General features: G+C 40.9%; 1 protein-coding gene across 1 annotated transcript in view; it reads right to left on the bottom strand.

Annotated features, from left to right (window-relative positions):
• Positions 1-25656, bottom strand: part of LOC106577020 (VPS10 domain-containing receptor SorCS3) — a 61797-nt gene that overhangs the window by 3057 nt on the left and 33084 nt on the right. Inside the window, exons 3-26 of the mRNA XM_014154664.3 lie at positions 21113-21206; positions 20177-20335; positions 19906-19979; positions 18416-18480; positions 17751-17869; positions 13874-13963; positions 13432-13611; positions 13017-13163; positions 12100-12202; positions 11714-11790; positions 11499-11593; positions 10116-10217; positions 9661-9778; positions 9271-9404; positions 8628-8741; positions 8283-8454; positions 6985-7168; positions 6561-6694; positions 6297-6420; positions 4502-4614; positions 4158-4289; positions 3819-3918; positions 2814-2919; positions 2485-2645 (exon numbers count right to left, since the gene is read on the bottom strand). Of these exons, the coding sequence (XP_014010139.3) occupies positions 2485-2645; positions 2814-2919; positions 3819-3918; positions 4158-4289; positions 4502-4614; positions 6297-6420; positions 6561-6694; positions 6985-7168; positions 8283-8454; positions 8628-8741; positions 9271-9404; positions 9661-9778; positions 10116-10217; positions 11499-11593; positions 11714-11790; positions 12100-12202; positions 13017-13163; positions 13432-13611; positions 13874-13963; positions 17751-17869; positions 18416-18480; positions 19906-19979; positions 20177-20335; positions 21113-21206 (2897 nt within the window). The remainder of the gene's footprint in view (positions 1-2484; positions 2646-2813; positions 2920-3818; positions 3919-4157; positions 4290-4501; positions 4615-6296; positions 6421-6560; positions 6695-6984; positions 7169-8282; positions 8455-8627; positions 8742-9270; positions 9405-9660; positions 9779-10115; positions 10218-11498; positions 11594-11713; positions 11791-12099; positions 12203-13016; positions 13164-13431; positions 13612-13873; positions 13964-17750; positions 17870-18415; positions 18481-19905; positions 19980-20176; positions 20336-21112; positions 21207-25656) is intronic.

The raw sequence follows: 25656 nt of genomic DNA, 5'->3' as shown, positions 1-25656 counted from the left end.
GTCACTTAGAAATGTCCTTGTTTTTGAAAGAAAAGCAACATTTTTGTCCATTAAAATAACATCAAATTGATCAGAAATACAGTGTAGACTTGGTATTTGGTATTTTATTAGGATCCCCATTAGCTGCTGCAAAAGCAGCAGCTACTCTTCCTGGGGTCCACACAAAACATGAAACATAATACAGAATGACATAATACAGGACATCATAAAACAAGAACAGCTCAAGGACAGAACTACATACATTTTTAAAAAGGCACATGTAGCCTACATATCAATGCATACACACAGACTATCTAGGTTAAATAGGGGAGAGGCGTTGTGCCACGAGGTGTTGCTTTATCTGTTTTTTGAAACCAGGTTTGCTGTTTATTTGAGCAATATGAGATGGAAGGAAGTTCCATGCAATAAGGGCTCTATATAATACTGAACATTTTCTTGAATTTGTTCTGGTTTTGGGGAGTATGAAAAGACCCCTGGTGGCATGTCTGGTGGGATAAGTGTGTGTGTCAGAGCTGTGTGTAAGTTGACTATGCAAACAATTTGGTATTTTCAACACATTGTTTCTTATAAAAATACATTCTTAATGTTGTAAATGACTATTGTAGCTGGAAACAGGTGATTTTTTATGGAATATCTACATAGGCGTAGGTGACTCGGTGGGAGTAGAGGTGACTCGCTGGGAGTAGAGGTGACTAGCTGGGAGTAGAGGTGACTAGCTGGGAGTAGAGGTGACTAGCTGGGAGTAGAGGTGACTAGCTGGGAGTAGAGGTGACTCGCTGGGAGTAGAGGTGACTAGCTGGGAGTAGAGGTGACTAGCTGGGAGTAGAGGTGACTCGCTGGGAGTAGAGGTGACTCGCTGGGAGTAGAGGTGACTAGCTGGGAGTAGAGGTGACTCGCTGGGAGTAGAGGTGACTACCTGGGAGTAGAGGTGACTAGCTGGGAGTAGAGGTGACTAGCTGGGAGTAGAGGTTACTAGTTGGGAGTAGAGGTTACTACCTGGGAGTAGAGGTGACTAGCTGGGAGTAGAGGTGACTAGCTGGGAGTAGAGGTGACTAGCTGGGAGTAGAGGTGACTAGCTGGGAGTAGAGGTGACATCCACATTGTCACTAACAAGGAGGCAGTGTTTACATGAATATGGAAGATGTGTGATTAAAAAATTATCTGCAACCATCACACCTGTGTTCCAATGGCACGTTGTGTTAGCTAATCCAAGTCTATCATTTTAAACGGCTAATTGATCATTAGAAAACCCTTTTGCAATTATGTTAGCACAGCTCAAAACTGTTGTTCTGTTTAAATAAGCAATAAAACTGTCCTTCTTTAGACTAGTTGAGTATCTGGAGCATCAGCATTTGTGGGTTCGATTACAGGCTCAAAATGGCCAGAAACAAAGACCTTGTTCTGAAACTCATCCGTCTATTCTTGTTCTGAGAAATGAAGGCTATTCCATGCGAGAAATTTCCAAGAAACGGAGTATCTCGTACAACGCTGTGTACTACTCCCTTCACAGAACAGCGCAAACTGACTCTAACCAGAATAGGAAGAGGAGTGGGAGGCCCCAGTGCACAACTGAGCAAGAGGACAAGCACATTAGACTATCTAGATTGTGAAACAGACGCCTCACAAGTTCTCAACTGACAGCTTCATTAAATAGTACCCGCAAAACACCACTCTCAACGTCAACAGTGAAGAGGCGACTCCGAGATACTGGCATTCTAGAGTTCCTCTGTCCAGTGTCTGTGTTATTTTGCCCATCTTAATCTTTTCTTTTTATTGGCCAGTCTTAGATATGGCATTTTCTTTGCAACTCTGCTGGTGACACTTTGCTGGTGACACTGTCTATGATTTATTTTATTTAGAATTCAAGGCACACTTAACCAGCATGGCTACCACAATATTCTGCAGCGATACGCCATCCCATCTGGTTGCGCTTAGTGAGACTATCATTTGTTTTTCAACAGGACAATGACCCAAAACACCTCCAGGCTGTGTGAGGGCTATTTGACCAAGAAGGGGACTGATGGAGTAATGCATCAGATGACCTGGCCTCCACAATCACCCGACCTCAACCCAAATGAGATGGTTTGGGATGACTTGGACCACAGAGTGAAGGAAAAGCAGCCAACAAGTGCTCAGCATATGTGGCAACTCCTTCAAGACTGTTGGAAAAGCATTCCAGGTGACTACCTCATGAAGCGAGAGTGTGCAAAGGGTGGCTACTTTAAAGAGCACTTTTTTGCTTAACACTTTTTTGGTTACTTCATGATTCCATGTGTGTTCTGTCATAGTGTTGATGTCTTCACTATTATTCTATAATGTAGAAAATAGTAAAAATAAAGAAAAACCATGGAATGAGTAGGTGTGTCCAAACGTTGACTGGTACTGTAGGCTACGACATGTGATAATGTTCTTGGGAGCCTGGCTCTGAAGGCCTTGGTCCAATAGGCAGGTCTGTTAATGTTCTAGACGCTAAGTCAAACTTACCTCTGCTCCTGGTCTTCAATTCTTTCTCCATGAGTTCCTTCTCTGTGGGGAACTCACTGAGCTTCATCTTGGACATGGTATTGTTCTGCCCGACCGTGCCAATCATCTCCGGCTCCTTTTCCTGGTTCTCCTCAGCCTGGACATGGATCCAAGGGATTTTCCTAACAAGCCAGACACCACTTGACTGACGTCATGCAAACTTAACCTGCAGTACTGTAAGAACTTCACTTATTTGTTAATAGTTTAGAGTATAATGTGGCTTCAAGAATGCCACTAAGACAAAATAGGTTGACTATAACCAACCAATAATTATTATAATGAGAACATACCTTTTCAACTTGAAGATGAAGAACACAGCTAAACCAACAAACGCCACAGATAGCAACATCAGCATGACTGAGCTACTGTGAATAGGGTTGGAGTAAACCAGAGGTGCTGGGGAAAGACAGAGACAGACCAGTTTCTGCTTTAGCCAATTCCTTTGTTGATATCATTTATTTAATGTAGTATTGTCTTTGTGTTACTCTTGTCTATAACTGTTCTGTACTGTGTCATGGACATTTTGCGTGGACCCCAGGAAGAGTAGCTGCTGCATAAGGGATCCTAATAAACAAAAAAAATCATGCCGAACACACAAAAAAAGAGTTGGAGAAAAAAAGGGGAGAAACCAGCAAATATTCACATTTTTTCACGTAGTATGAGCCCATTAGGTCTGAGCGGTTCGGAAGGAGCGGTATCTGTCATGTTCCATTTTAAGACGGCATACAAAGGGCCTCCATACATGAGGTCGCACTCTATCTCCCCATGCATCTGAAAGGTTTGTGCTTAGTCATGGCTTTAAGTGCTGAGGCGTATTATTCTGAGTATGTATTAGCCCACCCCTCCCAACCCATATTTCTCTCTTCCAAGATGAGACCAGTGAAGTTGATGACCTTTCCATAGCATTTTAAAGGCTTCTCAGACCTTTCCATGCAGACACAAGTGAAGACAGATCAATCGCTGGATGAAAAGGGTAAAGTAATGTGGGTTTGATCGACACGTTTTGGTGATATGCTAATATTCAAATGACCCCACTGATTTCCAAGGTGCATACTAAAGATACCCGTTGTTAATCGTATTATTGATCGCAATGACTCCAAGACACTCTACTGTAATAAGATAGTTATAAAAGGGATTCAATGGAAAATGTCCATCAATATCTGCTGTTAACATTAGTTGACATTGGCTGGTGAATTGAGTGTCAGTACAGTGCTTGTTATAGTATTTTGAATTGTTTATGTATTGTTATTTTGCACTTTATACTGTGAAAGAGACAAAGAAAAACTGCAACTTACCCAAAGTTAGCTGTGTGATGTAAACAATTATTTGAGTGTCAGCTTTCAACTCAAACTGGACCAATCCTTGGTTCAGGGCATTTATAACAAGGTTTGATATCTGTTTGACATAATAGACAAATTACTTGGCACCCCAAAATGTGCATTTGCAAAGATTATTCTTTTTCAAATTTGAATAAAGGCTTATGATAACATTATCTTGGAAAACCAATTAAGTCAGTTAAACCCCATTGTTTATACAAATGTGGATTTTGAGCAGATGAATTAGACGATTAGATCTGTTCTAGAAGATTTCCAAAAAGACAAACTCTTGCAAGAAGTCAAGCAAAATATGCTTACACTCACTAAGTCCTCTTTGTTCTGCTTCCCATGTTCAGGCAACTGTGTCTCAGGCAGGATAAATAGTTCTGCTGTTGTTGGAACACCTGGAAACAACGATACCAACAGCCGTTCCTCTGGAAATCCAGAAACCTGTAATAACAGTCTTACAGTCAAACATACACACTGCTATTGTGGGAAAACCCATGATACTAAACATCTATGTTTACTTTATTTCCTTAATATGTCACATTGAATGAAGTAATCCTCATCATGTCTCATGTTCTGAAATTGTTAAGACCATAAAAGCCATTGCGTGACAACCTCATATCGACTGTCGTCCCAGAGGGAACTTCTTCCTGTACCTGTGATACAGCTGTCCTCACCACGCGGCCCACGTCCTCTCTCCACTCCGGGATGTCAGGGTTGTGCTCGTCCAAAGCCGGAGAGAACGATAACAGCAGGGATTTGAAGAAATCTGTGATACATGGAGGATGCTGCCATGAACCCACAAAGTGTTTCCGTGTGGCAATGTACCATTTAGAATTATTCAGTTTGCTCAGAATTGCTTTTGATCTGACATGACTTTACAATTTCTTCTTGTTCCTCATGGCATGGAGATGACTAGCTGGGAGTAGAGGTGACAGCTGGGAGAAGAGGTGACCTGTTGGGAGAAGAGGTGACTAGCTAGGTGTAGAGGTGACTAGCTAGGAGTAGAGGTGACTAGCTGGGAGAAGAGGTGACTAGCTGGGAGTAGAGGTGACTAGCTGGGAGTAGAGGTGACTAGCTGGGAGTAGAGGTGACTAGCTGGGAGTAGAGGTGACTAGCTGGGAGAAGAGGTGACTAGCTGGGAGTAGAGGTGACTAGCTGGGAGAAGAGGTGACTAGCTGGGAGAAGAGGTGACTAGCTGGGAGAAGAGGTGACTACCTGGGAGTAGAGAAGACTAGCTGGGAGTAGAGTTTACTAGTTGGGAGTAGAGGTTACTACCTGGGAGTAGAGGTTACTACCTGGGAGTAGAGTTTACTAGCTGGGAGTAGAGTTTACTAGCTGGGAGTAGAGGTTACTAGCTGGGAGTAGAGGTTACTAGCTGGGAGTAGAGGTTACTACCTGGGAGTAGAGGTGACTAGCTGGGAGTAGAGGTGACTACCTGGGAGTAGAGGTGACTACCTGGGAGTAGAGGTGACTACCTGGGAGTAGAGGTTACTACCTGGGAGTAGAGGTTACTACCTGGGAGTAGAGGTGACTACCTGGGAGTAGAGGTGACTACCTGGGAGTAGAGGTTACTAGCTGGGAGTAGAGGTGACTACCTGGGAGTAGAGGTTACTAGCTGGGAGTAGAGGTGACTAGCTGGGAGTGGAGGTGACTAGCTGGGAGTAGAGGTTACTACCTGGGAGTAGAGGTGACTACCTGGGAGTAGAGGTGACTAGCTAGGAGTAGAGGTGACTAGCTGGGAGTAGAAGTTACTACCTGGGAGTAGAGGTGACTACCTGGGAGTAGAGATGACTAGCTAGGAGTAGAGGTGACTACCTGGGAGTAGAGGTGACTACCTGGGAGTAGAGGTGACTAGCTAGGAGTAGAGGTGACTAGCTGGGAGTAGAGGTGACTACCTGGGAGTAGAGGTGACTACCTGGGAATAGAGGTGACTAGCTAGGAGTAGAGGTGACTAGCTGGGAGTAGAGGTGACTAGCTGGGAGTAGAGGTGACTAGCTGGGAGTAGAGGTGACTACCTGGGAGTAGAGGTGACTAGCTAGGAGTAGAGGTGACTAGCTGGGAGTAGAGGTGACTAGCTGGGAGTAGAGGTGACTAGCTGGGAGTAGAGGTGACTACCTGGGAGTAGAGGTGACTAGCTGGGAGTAGAGGTGACTAGCTGGGAGTAGAGGTGACTAGCTGGGAGTAGAGGTGACTTGCTGGGAGTAGAGGTGACTCGCTGGGAGTAGAGGTGACTAGCTGGGAGTAGAGGTGACTAGCTGGGAGTAGAGGTGACTCGCTGGGAGTAGAGGTGACTAGCTGGGAGTAGAGGTGACTAGCTGGGAGTAGAGCTGACATCCACATTGTCACTAACAAGGAGGCAGTGTTTACATGAATATGGAAGATAAGTTGCATACTTACGTTACATTCATATTACCAATAAAGACATTCGAAGGACTCCTTCCCACTCACCTTTGACAATGATGATCTTGGTATCCTGCAGTATGTTGCACCCAGAAGACACTTGGACCATGATCCTGTTCATGCCCTCCTTCCAAAACGTGTACGAGATGCTTCCATCCAAGGTTATTAAGGGCTGGGTTTCGCAAGATAAAGAGAATGGCATAGAAAACCGCACAACCTTGCCTTTTCCAGCACACATGGAAAACACAAAGGACCAAAATAACTTTCCGCAAATAAACTCAAGGTCAGAGTAATTGGGTGAAGGAACCTCACCTCGGAGCTGTTTTCAAACCACCAGAAGAAGGTGAGTGTTCTGTGGTGGACAGGCCAGACCACAGCCGTTAGGTTAGCTTCTTTCTTCCTGATGGCAACAATAGGAGCTGAGAGATACACACGCTCCACTGGGCCTGAGACACACCAAAGCACACAAGAGAACCACATTGGCCAATACAAACTGAAAGCAGTCTTTTTGGGAACACTAAATTGGTTAGTTGACCAATACAACAAAATCAAACAGCTTCATAAGCACTTAACATTCAATCCATTAAAGGTTGTTGTAGGTCAATCTATAGTTGGTGACATGTGATCATCCGTAATCTATGCTGGTGTCAGTAGTTTACTGTGGTAACATGCTTGGGTAGGAAAAGTCATTAAACCACATTAGACATAAGGGAACCAGTGTTTCTCATTGACATACTAGTGATGTGTAGGAACATGGAGCTGATGTCATAACCCTGGCTGTTCTCTGCATGTGCTGTCACTCTGAAGATCCCATCTTCTCTATAGCTGTGTTTGATTCCATCGCCTCTCCGGCTCAGGTTGTACATGAACGTGATGCCGTCCCCAAAGTCTAGCTGGATATAAGTCCACAACGAGTTTCCCTGGAGACAAGAAGTAATACAGGCATTAGTCAAAACAGATTATGTTATGACACTGCATTATCTTTCACAGGGAAGAGCTGTCTATGGGAATACTTGGGATGAGATTTGAGATTAGACATTGGAGAAGTACAGGGCCCAGTTTTTATAAACTTTTAAATCAGAATCAGAATTAGCCGGATTCTGTAATCCTCTTTTTTGCTATCCAGGATCTGATCAATCTGGTCATTTCTTTGCCATTTTTTTCAGAAAATAATCGAATAGGATCATTCTGATCCAGATACCAGAATATCAAGATCACAGAATCTGGATATTCAGTGCTTTGAACAGGCCTACACCTAGCCATCTACTGGGCAGGTTATGGGACTACTTCTACACTGTCATAGGGAAACAGAGATGAGTAAACTACATGAACAAATGTACCTAGACTACAAATAATGGAGCCTGCATATCACTTATAAGTCAGTACATTTATTTGAAACTTCTCAATGTAACAACATATCTATACTGCGATCAATTAAACAAAATTCAACTTTGGTTATCAGATGTAAGAACGTTTTTAAAAACCTTGTCACCTTAGTTGCATTGACATTTCTTGGTTGTAGAGGCTTTCACCTTTCTAAATCCACCCTGAATCCAACCTTCATGTGGTGTCAAGATAATCCAGATTTTGGGCATCAAAATTATCCCAATCACTATTTTTGAGTTTTGAAAAACACAAACACTTAATTCAACCCTGATTAAAGGTGAGATTGGATTACCAAATCTGTATCCCTATCAGAATCACCTTTTTAAGTTTTGTAAAAACCCAATTCTAACATTTAGTCCTATCCGATTGCCGAAATATGATCAGATAACTTTTGAAAAATTGGGCCCTGGAGACGAGAAAGTGAGAGATAAAGATAGAAAGCCAAACAGACACAGACAAATGTAGTGAGTCATAGTGCTTTCATCCCAAAACCAGACGAGAAAAGTTCAGGCTCTGGGGACGTCACGTCAACCAACACTTCAAAAGCACAAGATAATCCAGGACAAACATCCACAGTTTAATGATTAAATAATAATAATATGGCTAGTAATGGCACAGTTTCAGTTAGTGGTGGGAGAGGAAACTCACATCATCCAGATACACCAGGAAGGTGACATTACTGCCCACGGTGGCGGTGAGCTCTCCCTGGCTGGTAGTCAGTCTGAGGCCTCTGGGAGGCCTGGGGGAACAATGCTGTTTCCTGGGGGAGTACACATCCTTCCCTCCCTCTTTGCAATTATTGGACAAAACCTTTCTGTACCTGAATTCACAGCATAGATGTCATTTTAGAATGGATAGTGAGACTAGATTTAATGTAATCTCACAATGCAGAGAGAGTAATTTGCTGAACAAAGGGCCCTATCAAATCACAGCACAGAATGTTATTTTGCCCAAGGAAGGAAGGAATTAGGGACAGTACTACAAGGTACCTACCCTGTGCTGTTGAGGTAGTTATGGCTAGTGCTACAGCTTCTTGTCACCGTGCTTGGGTTGAACCAAAAAGCAGGGGTACATTTTCCATCGGCTTGACGTTCATACCCATAATCACTGTAAAACATGAGACATTTCAGTCTCCTTTCCCCTATCTGTCACGAAAAAGTATTTTCAGTTGAACGATGGGTAAGACTTAGTGCTAGTATAACTAAAGACATGACTATTGTCAGACATATAGGATCAAAGAGAATTTCAGACAGAAAGATAAGACATTTAGAATTAATTTAGCAATTAATTACTTATTAATTGGAGGATGATAAATCATTTGACATTATGTAAATTAGACCAGCCTGTTAGTCACATTCACAATTTTCAAACTATAATTGGATTGTGTGTATGCATGAACAGTGGCTATTTGCAATAAACTAGAGAACATGTTGGGAATTGAAGAGGTATAAAGTTGAGCAAACTAATATTTGTGGTGGTTAGATGTGTGATTAGGAGGGCTGTTAAGTCTGTCAGGCTACAATAATTAAGAAACAATTCCATTTAATGTCCAGCAGAGAGTTGGGAGATGGGTTACACTTACAATGCCATTGCCTATTCACTGACGTAACAAATGAGGAAGTCTACCATAACTTGCCATTCAAAATCATATGTCCTGCAGATGCATGGTTCTGAGGATATGACTCGGGAGTAGTCCTGGGCCAGCATACAGCGGTTACCCGGCCTCCGTTTCATAAAGGTCTGCTTCTCTCCCATCACACAGGGCTCTCCCTATCAAACAACATGACATGTCATTCCCTGTGGGGAATTTCATTACATTGATTCAATGTTTTTTAGTGCTCAACAGTCTGAAATTATACTGTATGAATATACAATGTGATTCAGCTGAGTGTGTGTGTGCGTGTGTGTATGTGTGTGTGCGTGCGTGCGTGTGTATGCATTCATGTGCTGTGTTTACAGTTACAATAAACAAACATGCCCATCTTGATGTTGGCATCAAATCAATAACTTTCAATATGTCTTTTACCTTGTTATGTAGGTGCCAAGTCTGATAATCTCCGTCCATGCATCTCCTGCTAAAGATGGCTTTGTAGTCAATCTTTATCAGCTGCCATTCTGAAACACGGCTTAAGTGTCCAGTGAAACTTAAATCAACAAAACAAAACATTAGGTAAGTTGTTAGCCTTATTGTCTTTGTCGCTTGTAAAATTAAGATGCTGGGACTGCTCAGACCAGTATATTGCTGCTGTGGCTGAGACGCACAAACTAAACACAAACAAAAATAATATATATGCAAACACAATTGCGTGTATCGCACCTCTGGGCAAACAAAACATTATAAATTGAGATATTAAGTGTAAACGCTATTTACCCATTCAAGCATAATAACAACTCTATTTTACTCTCATAACCAGATGAGCTGGAATCTAGAATATGACGCCTGTGTTTACTTAATGTTGGCCAAATCCCGACTCCACTTACGTGATGATGTGATTCTCTGGCTGCATGAGAACTCCATCCAGAAACAAAGGAGCCAGAGAGAAACTGTGGCGATCCCATTTCTTACCCTCGTCCAGACTTACCCTGTTTCACAACACAGGACAACAACTATTAACATCTGATTGAATACATAATGTAGTTTATTAGTTTCAAGTTTTAATGTCACATGCACAAGTACAGTGAAATGCTTTTCTTGCAAACTCAAAACAATGAAAATGTTAGTAATGGTATAGTTACAATTATAAACTGGGTGGTTTGAGCTCTGAATTCTGATTGGCTGACAGCCATGGTATATCAAACCGTATACCACGTGTATGACAAAACATTTAGTTTCACTGCTCTAATTACGTTGGTGACCAGTTTATAATAGCAATAAGGCTCCTTGAGGGTTTGTGATATATGGCCAATATATCCAGGCACTCCGTGTTGCGTCGTGCTTAAGAACAGCCCTTAGCCGTGGTATATTGGCCATATACCACACCTCCACTGGCCTTATTGCTTAAGTACACCACAATTCCAAAAGACGTAACTCTATGGCATCTTTGTAATCTTTGTAAGGTGTGACAATGAAAAGAGTTTAAGAGAAAATATTTCTAACCATTTCTACAAACAGAGGTCAACAAAATGTGTCCAAATTCCTAGTGTTACTGTTCTTAAGACAGTAAGGTACATTCTCACCATGACGTAGATGAAAAATGAAGTACCCTTATCAGCTTGTTCTCTATGTGGGAAATTATCCCAACTACACTCTCAACAATGGAACTAATGTTTCACGGGTCTAGATAAATGTCGAAGGCAACAAAACATAAAAAAATGGATATGACTCACGCTCTAACAATTGAGGGACTTAAATCACCTTTCACAGATCTTAATTGATTGTGACACTGTTTCAGTGCGGGGGACATCAAAGTATCTGGTGTGACAGAGTTCCAACAACACAAGGACCTAGGCCAACAAAGTGCCTCGATACTTCAAACCTGTACTTGGCTACATTTGCATAAAAGCTCTCGAAAATACCCACGAACAGTACAAAGCGGTAACAGCCATTTTTTTGTTGAAAGGATTCTGACAGTTTTGATGTGGTGAGAGAAACAGTTGCAGTTGCTGGAGATAGACATCCCATGAAAACGTACCTTGCCAATCAGCATTTCAAAGGCTAAATATAATCGTATGCAACAACAACACCAAAACTGAAATCAGAATGAAATGAATTGTGTCCTGAAATAGGCACTTCAGCATTAGTCTCAACGTTTTGCACACCAGTTTCTGAATTCAACTGGTAAGTTACAGTATAATGCATCTTTACATACAGTTAATATCATTATTATACTCCCATATGCTGTAGTAGAATTACAGTGAACGTACCATACGTGCCGGATGGGTACTGTTGCAATTAAAGAAACTGCAACTAAAGCACCTCCATTGTCAAGAAACCAAACACCGAGTTCTTCTTCAAAAATCTAAAGAAGGTAGAAGACAATAAACATGATTTACATCAGAAGTTGTTCACATTCAAAATGCAAATTTTGGACAAAACTACCTGAAGTTGGAGCCCAATTTGAGGCACAGATCGGTCTCACCTGTCTCCAGCTATTTCCAGCATCAGATGTTATAAACATTCCAAGGTTAGTGGAGGACAGCTCTGTACCAATGTTGCCTGAAAACAAAAACAAATATATGAATTCATATACCAATATATTTGCATAGTAAAGACACATATTTTCAAAGAAAACAAACCTGCATAACATCATCACAGCTATGCAGCTTTTATTTTTTTATAAATTGAAGGACCTGATCTCATTATAAACACGTTTATTGATCTGTATTCCATTTACAGATTTTTTACATTTCTACCACATGTAAAAGTTTGCACAATGTTTTATTTTAACAGCTGTGCCTACCTTTACTAATTTGTTGGTTGAACACAGAAACAGGCATTATCAACCTATTTCTACTTCTGTCCTACCTGTAGCTACAATGATCCCAGGTGCTGAGTCCATGCTGAAGATGCGTCCAGGCAGGTAAGGATTCACTGGCGTATCCAGGTGCAGATGCAGAGAACAAAATGGCTGCCAAAACAAACACAATGGATTCAATTTAGATATAGACCTAAACCAAGACATCAAATCAAACATCTTATTCGGATCCATATCTGACTCATTTATATTTGACTCTGTATTCAAACTGCGCAAACTAATCTCTATTTAAAAAGGACGTTTACAAAGACCATTTATGGAACAAATACACTTTTTTAATCTTTTCCACCAACAGATTGAAACAGCCTGCAGAGGACATTGGAGCTGGCATTTCCATTTTAAAGCCATGTAATTAAAAAATCCTCAAGATGCAAAGATAAATCTGACAAACTTGTTTCATTTACTGATAAATCTGAATCACTCATCTCTCTGATTCAACCACTTTGTGAAACATTAATAGAAGCTTTTACAAACCCAGAGGGGAGGCCAGAGCACAATGGGCATTTGAACGACACAGACAAAAACAGTGTTATATCAATAATTCCTCTCATTCTTTTCGAAATGCATAATATATGCATATTATGTTAACTCGCTTTTAACATTCAAAATGATTGTATCATTTAAATTAATATCAAACATATCTAATCCAGAACACCACTAACTGCCATTAACTGTAATGTAACTTTCATTAGGGTGATGTATCTGCACAGTGATTACTGGAGGCAAATTGAAATAGTTGAGGTTAATGGAGATTTTGACACACTTTGTGGACTAGCAACTGCCATGAACAACTCCAACTCTTAAATCAATGAGCTTTGGTTGGATTGGAACATTTGATGAATGAATTTGTTCAGAAGCCGAATGAATTTGTTCATCATCCACCACACCATCCATAACTTCAACTCACCAGGATGCAGTGCAGACTGTTTCCAGCCACATCAGTGTTGGGGGCTTGCAGCAGGGCCCAGGTCTGACCCTTGTTATAGGTGATGAATGTCTTCACTTCATGGCCCACCAATTTGTTGGCTAGAAATATGCCATTTATTCCTTCTACCTAGAATGACAATAAGCCAAATGGATAAAACAAAAGAGGTATCGCATTGAGAGAGAGTGTATGTCATTATTTTAAACAATACTTCATGGTTATGAAAATTCCTTGCACTGTGCAAAACTACAGTGGAGATGAAATCATACACAGGAAGTGTGCCTTTCAGAGGTACTAAACAAACAGTACTTAACATAGTATTATGGTACACCTAAGAGCACCTTATGGAGGTTGTTCCACAGGCTGAGTGTCTTACATATACATACAATAGATGTACCTTATACAGGTCGACCAGTAAATTTCCGCCCGGCTCTCTTCTGGTCCGGAGGTTCTCTAGAGACAGAGTGAAATAGACCCCTGGAGAGTCTGAGATATACAGGCTGTAGGTGTCATTCTGGTTCCACTCCTGTACAGCAGAAAACACCTGCTTCTCATTTGTACTGATGATGTGCATGTCCTGTTAGAGGAGCGAGAGATGGTGAAAGGATGAACATACGGGCAGGTAGGTAGAGACAAATAGATAGACACACAGATAGATGGAGAGAAATATACTGTAGAGAGAGCGAAATAACAAGTGTGCTTCAAGATGAGCAGGTAACGGTCTCCACAACATGACAGCAGTCTGAGTAAAGGGAGGATTCAGAAATGAAAATTGTCTCATGTTCCTCAAACTGTAGCTGCATCTGTAGCAAGGTGTATTTGGGTAGTTTGATGCTTACCTTAGGAAGACAGTACTTGGGTAGCTGAATTCGTTTAAATGATTCCCTCATATAGGACACAAAGTAACTCGCCTGCCCTGACTTGGTAACCTGTGGAAGAAAAAAACGTCTTGCTTCAAGAGCTCTTGTGGGCTAATAAGCGTAACGCAAGCTTGTCAAGTTCATATTTTATTGAGTATGTTAAACCCATCGATGTTTCAGGCATGCTGGCCTTCATTAGAATGAATCAATTTGAAATGTCAATGATTTTAACACACTCATTTTTTACTGCACCTTGACTTGAGGTCATGGAAGGACTGACTTACCCCACAGAAGAACTCGATTATTTTTCAAACCTACACCATTGGAATGAAACTGTATTCTAGAAGTGAAAATTTAGGTACAACTTAAATCCAGTTTTGGTAAATCGAGTTTAGCCATTTCAATACAAGAATTTACAAAAATTATAATGAGGAAATACATTTAAAATCAGAATTGTTTTTGTATGATTTAGGGACTTGATGCTACAACACGGTAGGCAATACAAGTTTATACACCAACATCCCAATTAAATACTACTGTATTTACAGTTACTGAAGAAATGGTTTTGTCCTTCTGTACATGTCTTAGATGTACCACTACCACCCCTCCACTCTATGGCCCACACCACTTGATTTCTTATTTTCTAATCAACTAGAGGGATGGCGATTGTCTCCAAACAGACTACATTAGAGCTCTAATGGAATAATCTATCGAAAATCAATGGGCTACATTTTCACAGGCCAGATTTCTGAGGATGTTGCACTTGGCTGTTCCTTCTCCCCCAAGAGACATTCGAGAGGTGTTGAAGACTGCTTATTTCGTTGTAGCCCAATCGATAACCTCATTACTCTTTGTCAAGTTAAATCCAACTGCCCAAAGCAATGAAAGTCACAAGAAAGTCATCTGTACCGCCACAGCTCCCTGCACAACCTGGTCTCAGAGCATTTCATATTATTCTGTACAGAAATCCAAGACACTCCATTTAGTATGATATGTTACATTTTGAATGGTATGTATTATTTTGTGGATGTCCATCACCCATTTTGTATGATATGTTACGAATTACAATTTGAATTATATGTTACGAATTTGCTAAATGTATGATAGTTACAAATTCTAGCTAGGTGGCTAGGTGGCTAACGTTAGCTAGGCTAGGGGTTAGGGGTTAGGGTTAAGTTTAGGAGTTAGGTTAAAAGGTTGAGGTTAGGTTTCGGGTTAGGGGAAGGGTTAGCTAACATGCTAAGTAGTTGCAAAGTATCTAAAATGTAGTAAGCAATTGAAAAGTTGCTAATTAGCTAAAATGTTAACCTGTTAGGGCTAGGGGGCAGTATTGACACGGCTGGATAAAAAACGTACCCGATTTAATCTGGTTACTACTCCTGCCTAGTAACTAGAATATGCATATAATTATTGGCTTTGGATAGAAAACACCCTAAAGTTTCTAAAACTGTTTGAATGGTGTCTGTGAGTATAACAGAACTCATATGGCAGGCCAAAACCTGAGAAGATTCCATGCAGGAAGTGGCCTGTCTGACAAGTTGTGTTTCATCTGGGCTCTTTTTATTGAAGATTTAGGATCTTTGCAATAACGTGACACTTCCTACGGCTCCCATAGGCTCTCAGAGCCCGGGAAAAAGCTGAAGGATATCGAGGCAGGCTCTGGCTGAAACACATTATCGCGTTTGGCAAGTGGCCGCTCAGAGTACTGTGGGCTTAGGCGCGTGCCCGAGTCGACCGAATGCTTTATTTTCTTTCCTCTGTTTACCTACATGCAGATTCCCGGTCGGAATATTATCGCTTTTTTACGAGAAAAATGGCATAAAATGGATTTTAAACAGCGGTTGACATGCTTCGAAGTACGGTAATGGAATATTTAGATTTTTTTTGTCACGAATTGCGCCATGCTCGTCACCCTTATTTACCCTTTCGGATAGTGTCTTGAACGCACGAACAAAACGCCGTTGTTTGGATATAACTATGGATTATTTTGAACCAAACCAACATTTGTTATTGAAGTAGAAGTCCTGGGAGTGCATTCTGACGAAGACAGCAAAGGTAATAACATTTTTCTTATAGTAAATGTGACTTTTCTGAGTGCTAAACTTGCTGGGTGTCTAAATAGCTAGCCCTGTGATGCCGGGCTATCTACTGAGAATATTGCAAAATGTGCTTTCACCGAAAAGCTATTTTAAAATCGGACATATCGAGTGCATAGAGGAGTTCTGTATCTATAATTCTTAAAATAATTGTTATGCTTTTTGTGAACGTTTATCGTGAGTAATTTAGTAAATTCACCGGCAGTGTTCGGTGGGAATGCTAGTCACATGCTAGTCACATGCTAATGTAAAAAGCTGGTTTTTGATATAAATATGAACTTGATTGAACAAAACATGCATGTATTGTATAACATAGGGTTGTCATCTGATGAAGATCATCAAAGGTTAGTGCTGCATTTAGCTGTGGTTTGGGTTTATGTGACATTATATGCTAGCTTGAAAAATGGGTGTCTGATTATTTCTGGCTGGGTACTCTGCTGACATAATCTAATGTTTTGCTTTCGTTGTAAAGCCTTTTTGAAATCGGACAGTGTGGTTAGATTAACGAGAGTCTTGTCTTTAAAATGGTGTAAAATAGTAATATGTTTGAAAAATTGAAGTTTTTGCATTTCTAAGGTTTTTGAATAACGTGCCACGGGATTACACTGGCTGTTACGTAGGTGGGACGATTTGGTGCCACCTATCCTAGAGAGGTTAAAGTTGCCCGTGATGAGATTCACGTTATACACCCACCATCCACCCCGACCAACCAACCTACTTTAGTTTTTGCCTTAAGTAACCATCTGTCTTATGTAACCATACCCAGCATAACATATCATACAAATTTGAGTGTCCGGAATTAAATTTACTATGTTACGCCTAGTCTATGAGACCAGGCTGCCTGCATCAAGCCAGCTGGGTCCAACTGGGCTATTTTCACCAAAATCTATGATGATGGGGTCAATCCCATCTCAACTCCAATTCGATTCAGGCATTGTATTGGATCATAATTTATGACCCAGACAGTTACTAATTATTTAGAATGAGAATTATTTAGTTCATTAATCGCATTTTCAATTAAATCCCTGAATTGACATAGTTGAAACAAATCAACTTACTTACTTAATTGGTACAATCCTACCATTTATCTACATACTCACAAAGGTGATTTTTATAGGCAAGACGCAGCCCCACATAACCATAAACCCCACATTACATATCTGTCTTATTCTAAACTAAAAGAGAACACTTGAAGAGCACTTACTGTATGTCGTGTAAGTCTTAGCAAACCATTTCTACATCATATTATTAAATACTGTTACACAATAGGTGAACCTAAACCCTCATTAGTGCTGCAAAACTGTGTAAATGGAGGAAGAGCAAAGCTGACAGAGAAAGACAGACATCTTCAGCTGTAAATGGAAATCAATGGCAACAGGAGGCTGTAGAAATCAAATCAGTCATAATGACACTCAATGCCATTGCCTAATGCGAGCCAATGTCATGTCAACCTAGTTGGCAGTAACAACCCCAAACTCCATACAGATTCCTTGCCCAATTATAAGAAAAGCCTTTCAGAAGATGTGATGAAAAAAACACTTCGTTTTTCAGCAGTCACAGAATCCTTCAACATCATAGGCAGCTTGGACAATAGATAATCAAGATCTAAGTGTAGCAGGTGTTTGGAAAGAAAGCCATTTTGTAGACTTCAACGGTACAACACTGATTGGCTGCAACAGAAGAACAGAGTTCACAGAAAAACACAAGCCTTTTGTGAACGTATAAAATATACCGAAGAAATAGACAGATACAGTACACACCTGAACAAACACATAGTTGTCCTGAACAACCAGAGAATTTTTGTCTATGAATCCCGGGAACAGGTATTGTCTGTTTGATTCTGTGCATCGTTGAGCTCTGCACTTAACATACTGAGCACCTAACACAGAAGAGAACTAGATTAGTTGTCAGTAACAATCCTAGAAAAAACAACCAATGAAGAGAAATCACAAACGAATGGACTTCCATCTATCTTTAGTGGGCACTACTCTTTCCAAACCAATTCTAAATCTTCTGGGCACAGGATAAAAATGGCATTCCTCTTGCACTGTGACAAAAACCTAAAAAGTGTTGATAATTCAATCATTGTCTCTCACATCACACAAGTAATACTATTTTGTCCCACCCAGGAATCTCAGTAACTGGTTTCATTGAATAAAGTCTATAGTGTTAGTGTTTTTGGAGAATCAAGGTTCTGATATGGGGCACAAGGGACTGATTAAAGGGAAAAAACCTCTATCAATCTATTATATAAAGCTCTATATTTGTCAAGAGACTCCTACTCTGCTTTACAGTGCTTCTGGGACCTATCCTGCAGCCCAGAATGAGCCTTATCTTCCAGTGACCTCGCTCTAAATGGGAAGCAAGGGGTCCTTGGGGTCCTGCTACTGCGAGGGAGGGAGGCAAGCTACAGAGCAGCACTCACGTCCTTTGGCGATGTGGGTCTCCATGTGGACCACATCTGCCTCTCTGTCTAGCCCAGTTTGTGCCCTGCAACATAGGAGAGAGAGTTGATGGAAAAAAGAGATGAAAGAGGACAAGAGTGGGGGAGGAAGGTGAAAGGTGGAGGAAGAGGAGGTAGAGGAGGAGAATGAAAAGGGGGAAGAGGAGGACAGCAATTTAGAGGAGGAATAATAAGAAGAAGAAGATGGGGAAGAGGGGGTGGAGGTGATGGAGGAAAAAGAGAATGGGGAAGGGGAGGAGGAAGAGGAGGAGGAGGAGGAAGAGGAGGGGGAAGAGGAGGAGGATGATGAGGAAGAGGAGGGGAGGAGGATTAGGAAGAAGAGGGGGTGGAGAGGATGAGGAAGAGGAAGAGAAGGGGGAGGAGGAGGAGGAAGAGGAGGGGGCAGACGAGCGATTTAGAAGTAGGGGGATGGCCTTAAGAGGACAGTGGTAGCCTGTGATGGACAGTCTTATTCTGTGTTTCGCTCTACAGCACAGACAACACATCTCCATTTCCTGTACGCCAACTTCCAATTTGCACCAGCCTCAGCAATTCATCTTAATTTGTGATAGCGTAAACAAAGGGAGACAGAAGCGGGAAAGCCTCCACACTACACAATTACTCAGGTTTGTGGTGCTCTCTTTCTCTCTCGCTCTCTCTCTCATTTTTAACATGACATAAAGGAAAGGTAAACTCTATTATATGTTACTATTCTAAAAACATTATATAGAGGCAAAAACATGTAATGCATTCAGTAAATACAAGCAGTTAAACAATTCATCCGTGAAACCATACATTTTCCAAACACATTATAGTCTTGTGTGGGGTGCTATTAGTCCATTCATGCTGTCCTTATTCATCAATTGTTTTGCTGTTCATGTGGGGAGGGTGTCCTCCAAACAATGTCCTTTCTTTTTCAGCTTGAGAGGCACTTGGGTTTGACACATAACGTGACTGACTGGGATAAACTGCATCACATCAATATGCCTTGTGTAGGTGCACTTGAAATTAAAGAATGACAACTAGCAAAAACAACATGTTATTCTTGGGCTTTGGAAAGAGGAGTCCATTATTCCTGGCTACGTGATATGGGTTCAAGTACTGTAGGCCAACACTTTATGGTTGGTTGTCATAATCTGTCAAGACCTGTTTTGACAGACACTAGTAAATCCATCTGACAGAGTTCGGTAGGGATCCATACATAACCTCCATTTACTAATTAGGAAAATTACTTCTGACCACACACTGAAGTTGGTCATTAATTTGCATTATGATTTAGTTTCTGTTTTTATCTTCACCAATTCGGGGCTAAAAGACAATGTGCTTTACATAACATTTTTCAAGATAGCTGCTAGATAGCATTTCTAATTTGCATATGAGATTGTATATAAGATACAAATGCTAAAAGAGTGTTTCCGAAAGGAGTGTTTCTAAATGAATATTGACAAACATGGGCAGGAATGAAATCATACCAGAAGAACCGGCCAGGAGTTACATTCTCACTAACCAACTGCCATTTTCTTCCAAAATCCATTGTGCTGTACACCTGACAAAACATGAATTTGATCAAACATTGTTACATCAAGTCTGTATATTCAACCTTTACAATTATGTTATGCAGAACAAGTGATGAAAGAGCAAAATACAAAACAGAATTTCTATCTTTCAACTTTGGACTTCTTTCAACTTGAAAGACTTATTTTCCATTCAACATGGAAATAAAAGTACTGCTGCTTAGCCTACCTTGTTGTCAGGACTGCTAGCCAGCAGCCAGTTTTCCTGAGTTGGATGAAACAGCAGACCGTCCATGTAGAAGTTAATGGGATACTTCTCGAAGTTGGCACCTTCATCCGAGCTGATGAGTACACTTTGCTCCAGCTCTGGGTCGCTAAGCATCATTATCTAAAGTACAAAAGGAAGAGAAACAGAGTATAGATTATAGTGCTCAACGGAGGATATGATTGCATGATGTCATTGTGCAGCATTAGGAATAAACAGCAGTATTAAAGCATTTTTGATTAAAGTAAAAGCGACATGATGTACCAACATCCTTTTCAATAATAAACTGAACAGAACATCACAGCTTGTTGTAAACTATCTTAGTGTTTTTTAGTATGGTCGTTTTAGTGAGGTAGTTAGTCATTGTGGGGTTGTAGTGAGTGTGGGGTAGTTATAGTAGGGTAGTGTGGGGTATAGTAGAATAGTGTGAGTGTGGGGTAGTTAGTATGGTGAGGTAGCAGAAATATGTATAAACTGGTGTATGGGTAGGATTATTGATTGGCACTAGGAACTAACCTGGGTGTTCTGTGTTCTTCAATGTGAATATACCAAGAATGACAATGTTGAAATATACCAAGAATGATGCTGATAATAAATGTTGAAATATTCTTTGGAGTCCTTGTCCTGGTCCCTCTAACTGGAGCTAACATCATTCAAGAAACTTCAGTCTTTACTCAACAATACTCTATAAACTTTACTTTAACATGGTCCTACAAGCCACCATCAGTTTACTTATTTCACTGGATGCCAGAGTATTTCTGGTTTAGCCAACGCTACTGAGACAACAAACAAAGGAGTTTACTAAAGCAGAGAGAGTGACCCAGGCTAAGGAACAGCTGAATAAACATGTAACATTCTGGTTTTCACTGGAGTCCTTCACCATGGAGATGTCATACAAACCTTTCTCTTGTTGGTTGGGCAGACGTATAGGCAAGCCAAGGTTGACCCAACCTTTTTATTCAGTTTTATATAAGTGCTCCCATAGTCCACTGATCTGTGAATAGTAAAGAAGACCATGTAAGGAACACAGTATGAGTTTTTCTCCATTGATATGGCTGGAGTAAGTCTAATACTTAGATATCTTTTTAAGTGCAGAGCCTGTGGTTTAACAGAAACATGCCAGGCTGCTGCTCTTACCACATACAGTTCATTCAGAAAGTATTCAGACCCCTTGACTTTTTCCACATTTTGTTATGTTACAGTCTTATTCAAAAAATGTATTAAATATTTTTTTCCCTCATCAATCTACACACAATGACAAAGCGAAAACTTTTTTTTTTTTTTTACAAAAACTGAAATACTACATTTACATAAGTATTCAGACTCTTTACTAAGTACTTTGTAGAAGCACCTTTGTCAGCGATTACAGCCTCGAGTCTTGTGAGGACGACGCTACAAGCTTGGCAGACCTGTATTTGGTGAGTTTCTCCAATTCTTCTCTGCAGATTCTCTCTAGCTCTGTCATGTTGGATGGGGAGCGTTGTTGCACCAGTTATTTTCAGGTCTCTCCAGAGATATTAGATCGGGTTCAAGTCCGGGCTCTGGCTGGGCCACTCAAGGACATTCAAAGCCTTGTCCCGAAGCCACTCCTGTGTTGTCTTGGCTGTGTGCTTAGGGCCGTTGTTCTGTTGGAAGGTGAACCTTCACCCCAATCTGAGGTCCTGAGCAGGTTTTCATCAAGGATCTCTCTGTACTTTGCTGCTTTCATTTTTTCCTCAATCCTGACTAGTCTCACAGTCCCTGCCGCTGAAAAACATCCTCACAGCATGACGCTGCCACCACCATGCTTCACCGTAGGAATAGTGCCAGGTTTCCTCCAGGCATGATGCTTGGCATTCAGGCCAAAGAGTAAAATGTTGCTTCCATCATACCAGAGATGTTTCTCATGGTCTGAGAGTCTTTAGTTGCCTTTTGGTAAACTCCAAGTGGGCAGTCATGTGCCTTTTACTGAGGAGTGGCTTCCGTCTGGCCACTCTACCATAAAGGCCTGATTGGTAGAATGCTGCAGAGATGGTTGTCCTTCTGGAAGGTTCTACCATCTCCACAGAAGAACTCTGGAGCTCTGTCAGAGTGACCATTGGGTTCTTAGTCACCTCTCTGACCAAGGCCCTTCTCCCCCAAATGCTCAGTTTGGCCGGGTGGCCAGCTCTAGGAAGAGCCTTGGTGGTTCCAAACTTCTTCCATTTAAGAATGATGAAGGCCATTGTTTTCTAGGGGACCTTCAATGTTGCAAATGTTTTTAGTACCCTTCCCCAGATCTGTGCCTCGACACAATCCTGTCTCGGAGATCTACGTACAATTCCTTCAAACTCATGGCTTGGTTTTTGCTCTGACATGCACTGTCAACTGAAGGGCCTTATATAGACAGGTGTGTGCCATTCTGAATCATGTCCAATCAATTGAATTTACCACAGGTGGACTCTAATCAAGTTGTAGAAACATCTCAAGGATGATCAATGTAAACAGGATGCACCTGAGCTCAATTTCAAGTCTCATAGCAAAGGGTCTGAATACTTATGTAAATAAGGTATTTCTGTTTTTGTTTTTATACATTTGCAAATATTTCTACAAACCTATTTTTTCTTTGTCATTATGGGGTATTGTGTGTATATTTATGAGGATGTTTTTTAAATGTAATCTATTTTAGAATAAGGCTGTAATGTAACAAAATGTGGAAAAAGTCAAGGGATCTGAATACTTTCCGAATGCACTGTACTTCCCCCATCGGACACCAGAGTTCAATCCCTGCATTTTCCCTTCTGACTCTCTCTCCAACTTACCTGTCTCCCCCTCTGTTACACTGCTGTCTAAATCAGGGATGGGCAACTTTGATGGGGGCCACAAAAAAGGTCAGCATACCCACACATGCAGCCATTTTAGCGGCCATCTTCTTGACAGCAGAGAGAAAAACATTTTGGATTTGATTTCCTGCAATTTTTCACATTTTGCCATGGGGAGGAGAGAAGATTTTGCAATTTATAACAAAATAAAATTTTGCAATTTATAACAAATTTCATGCAATTCTACTCATTTTGCCATGGTTTCTGTCCACAGTTTTATGTGAATAAAGTAATAGCATATGAAAATAAATCACAACAGCTGTGACGAAAACGGGAAGTTTCGGTACAATTTTATAAAAGCCGACAGATAGGCCTCAGGAGTGGCGCAGCGGTCACTACAGATCCTGGTTTGATCCCAGGCTTGTTGCAGCCGGCAGCGACCGGGGGACCCATGAGGCGGCGTACAATTGGCCAAGCGTCGTCCGGGTTAGAGGAAGGTCCATATGGGAGTTGCAGTGATGGGACAATACGCCTTTATGTGCAAATATTGATAATAACCATCATATCGAAGTAAACTTGGAGTTATGCGAGGATATGGTGTGTGGTCCTCCCACAACGACTTGGGAAACAATGTGGTTTATTAGGCTGAAGAACATTTTTATTATGATGAACTTCACAGGGTGGTGAAAGTGCACAGTGATCTTGATGCTCCTTTCCAATACATATTGAAGGTCTTATTCTGGTGACATGATTATCGATGCGTGACTGCTGCTGACAAAAAATATATATTCCATATATATTATTATCCATAATAATCTCATAATGTAGAGTAGCCTAGCCACACAGCCTACCTTTACTATATCTGCGAGCTGTTGAGTGCACATGCCAAGACCAAAGTAGGCACATTTGCTATTTAACGCAACAGTTTTTGTGACAAAGCTATTGGTAAATGTTGAAAATGCGATGGAAACACATTGAACTTTACATTTGTGTTCGGTACATGAAAACGTACACAAAAAAAAGACATTTTGTGTGCATTAGTCATCACGCAGTCATTTTTATCTGCAACAAGTCAGATTGGTGGAAACACACCTCTGGTGGGAAAATTTGCATATTTTCTTCATGCACATTTTATAATATTCGCATGAAAATCTGTCGCCAATTGGATGTGACGAGCTAGTGACTGAAATAACAAGAGAACAACTGCTGATGCATAACCAAATTTCTAAATTGCGCCTTTTGTGCCAAAAAAAGATGTAAGGACAGTCTCTTTACATTTGATTACATTACATTCTTTCATATAATGAAGTACCTTTCAGAATTCCGTTAAACTCTGTTGTGCTTCAACTTGGTGAATGAAGTGTATTTTGTCTGGTAATTTATTTAATTGAATGAGTGTACGATTGACCTAAATCCCTGAAGCGCTTTATGAGATAACATATTTAAGCTTCTATGTCCACACAGTAGGCTATGCTGAATTGCCCCCCAGAAACAAACAAATGAAAGACATTAAAAGACATTTGCTTCTCTGAACGTTCTCTGTCCCTTATCTACAACTCCCAGTGTTGTTCCATAACAAGGGTAAATATGTCTCCCTCCCTCTATATTCTACATAGTTCTATTACCACTCACCAAACACACAACCCACTCGTCTCTCTCAGTTCTACCTGAGCGCCTCCAAATGTAATTTCATTGCATAATTGGATAGAAACCCAGGGTCTGCTATCGCTGCTTTTGCATTAAGCTGGATCATTCCATTGGCTGTTGAGATCATTTGCAAAGGTTTCCTCCTCAACTCTTTTGTATTTGTGTCTTAGAGCTCCTCATTGCGGCTGACAAATATCCTCAACTGTAGCTGGAAAGACGACATCGTAAATGACGTTATTACAGTGGGAAGTTCCTTCACTAAGGGAAGCAGTCATTACTTTAAAACATGTACTGCAGGAGATGCTTGTTAAGATACCTTTCGTGAGGCACCAATTGATCTTCCCATTGCCATCCAGAGTGCCCCGGGCTATATCCATAAATCCTTTATCATATTATTACAGGTATCATTTACTCTGTTTCTTTTCATAACATTCAAATGCTTTCCTTTTTTAATATCATACTAAGAGCCTTGCCGCATCCCCTGAGGTACAGTCTAATTTACTGGCGGTGCTATTGTTAACCAGACACCTTGATGATGGAAGACCTGTACACAATATGGGCCTTCAAAACGTGTCAAGTCGGGTGTAAATCTTAGCGGTGCCTCTAGTGAAACAGAAATTAATTTGAGTTTCTCTGCTTGGTGAACTGATGGTCTTTTTGTCAGGTGTATTTTCAAAATGAAATGAGTTTCCTGTGGGCTTAGGAAAAGGTGAGAGGAAAAAATACAAGAGACCGTATCAGCCTCCATATAATCCTTAATGAATTCCATTCTTATTTATAATGTGACAGCATACAGTAACTCAACATACGATATAGGGTGAATGGATTGGTAGGCCTGCAGTTATTGCATGTACTGTGTGTATTGGCTCTGCAACAAATGGTTAGGGGCATTATTCAATCAAAACCAACATCAGGGAATTTCCTGGATGAGGAAAATCAACATTGACCAATAGCAAGGTAGTTAAGATAAAGCAGGTGGTTAGAGAGTCGATTTGAATCCCGGATCCAATGGGAAAA

The sequence above is a fragment of the Salmo salar genome, chromosome 18 (assembly GCF_965601325.2).
Source record: "Salmo salar chromosome 18, fSalSal1, whole genome shotgun sequence".
Lineage (NCBI taxonomy): Eukaryota > Metazoa > Chordata > Actinopteri > Salmoniformes > Salmonidae > Salmo > Salmo salar.
The sequence above is the reverse complement of the archived record's forward strand: the minus strand, read 5'-3'. Positions and strand labels throughout refer to the sequence as shown.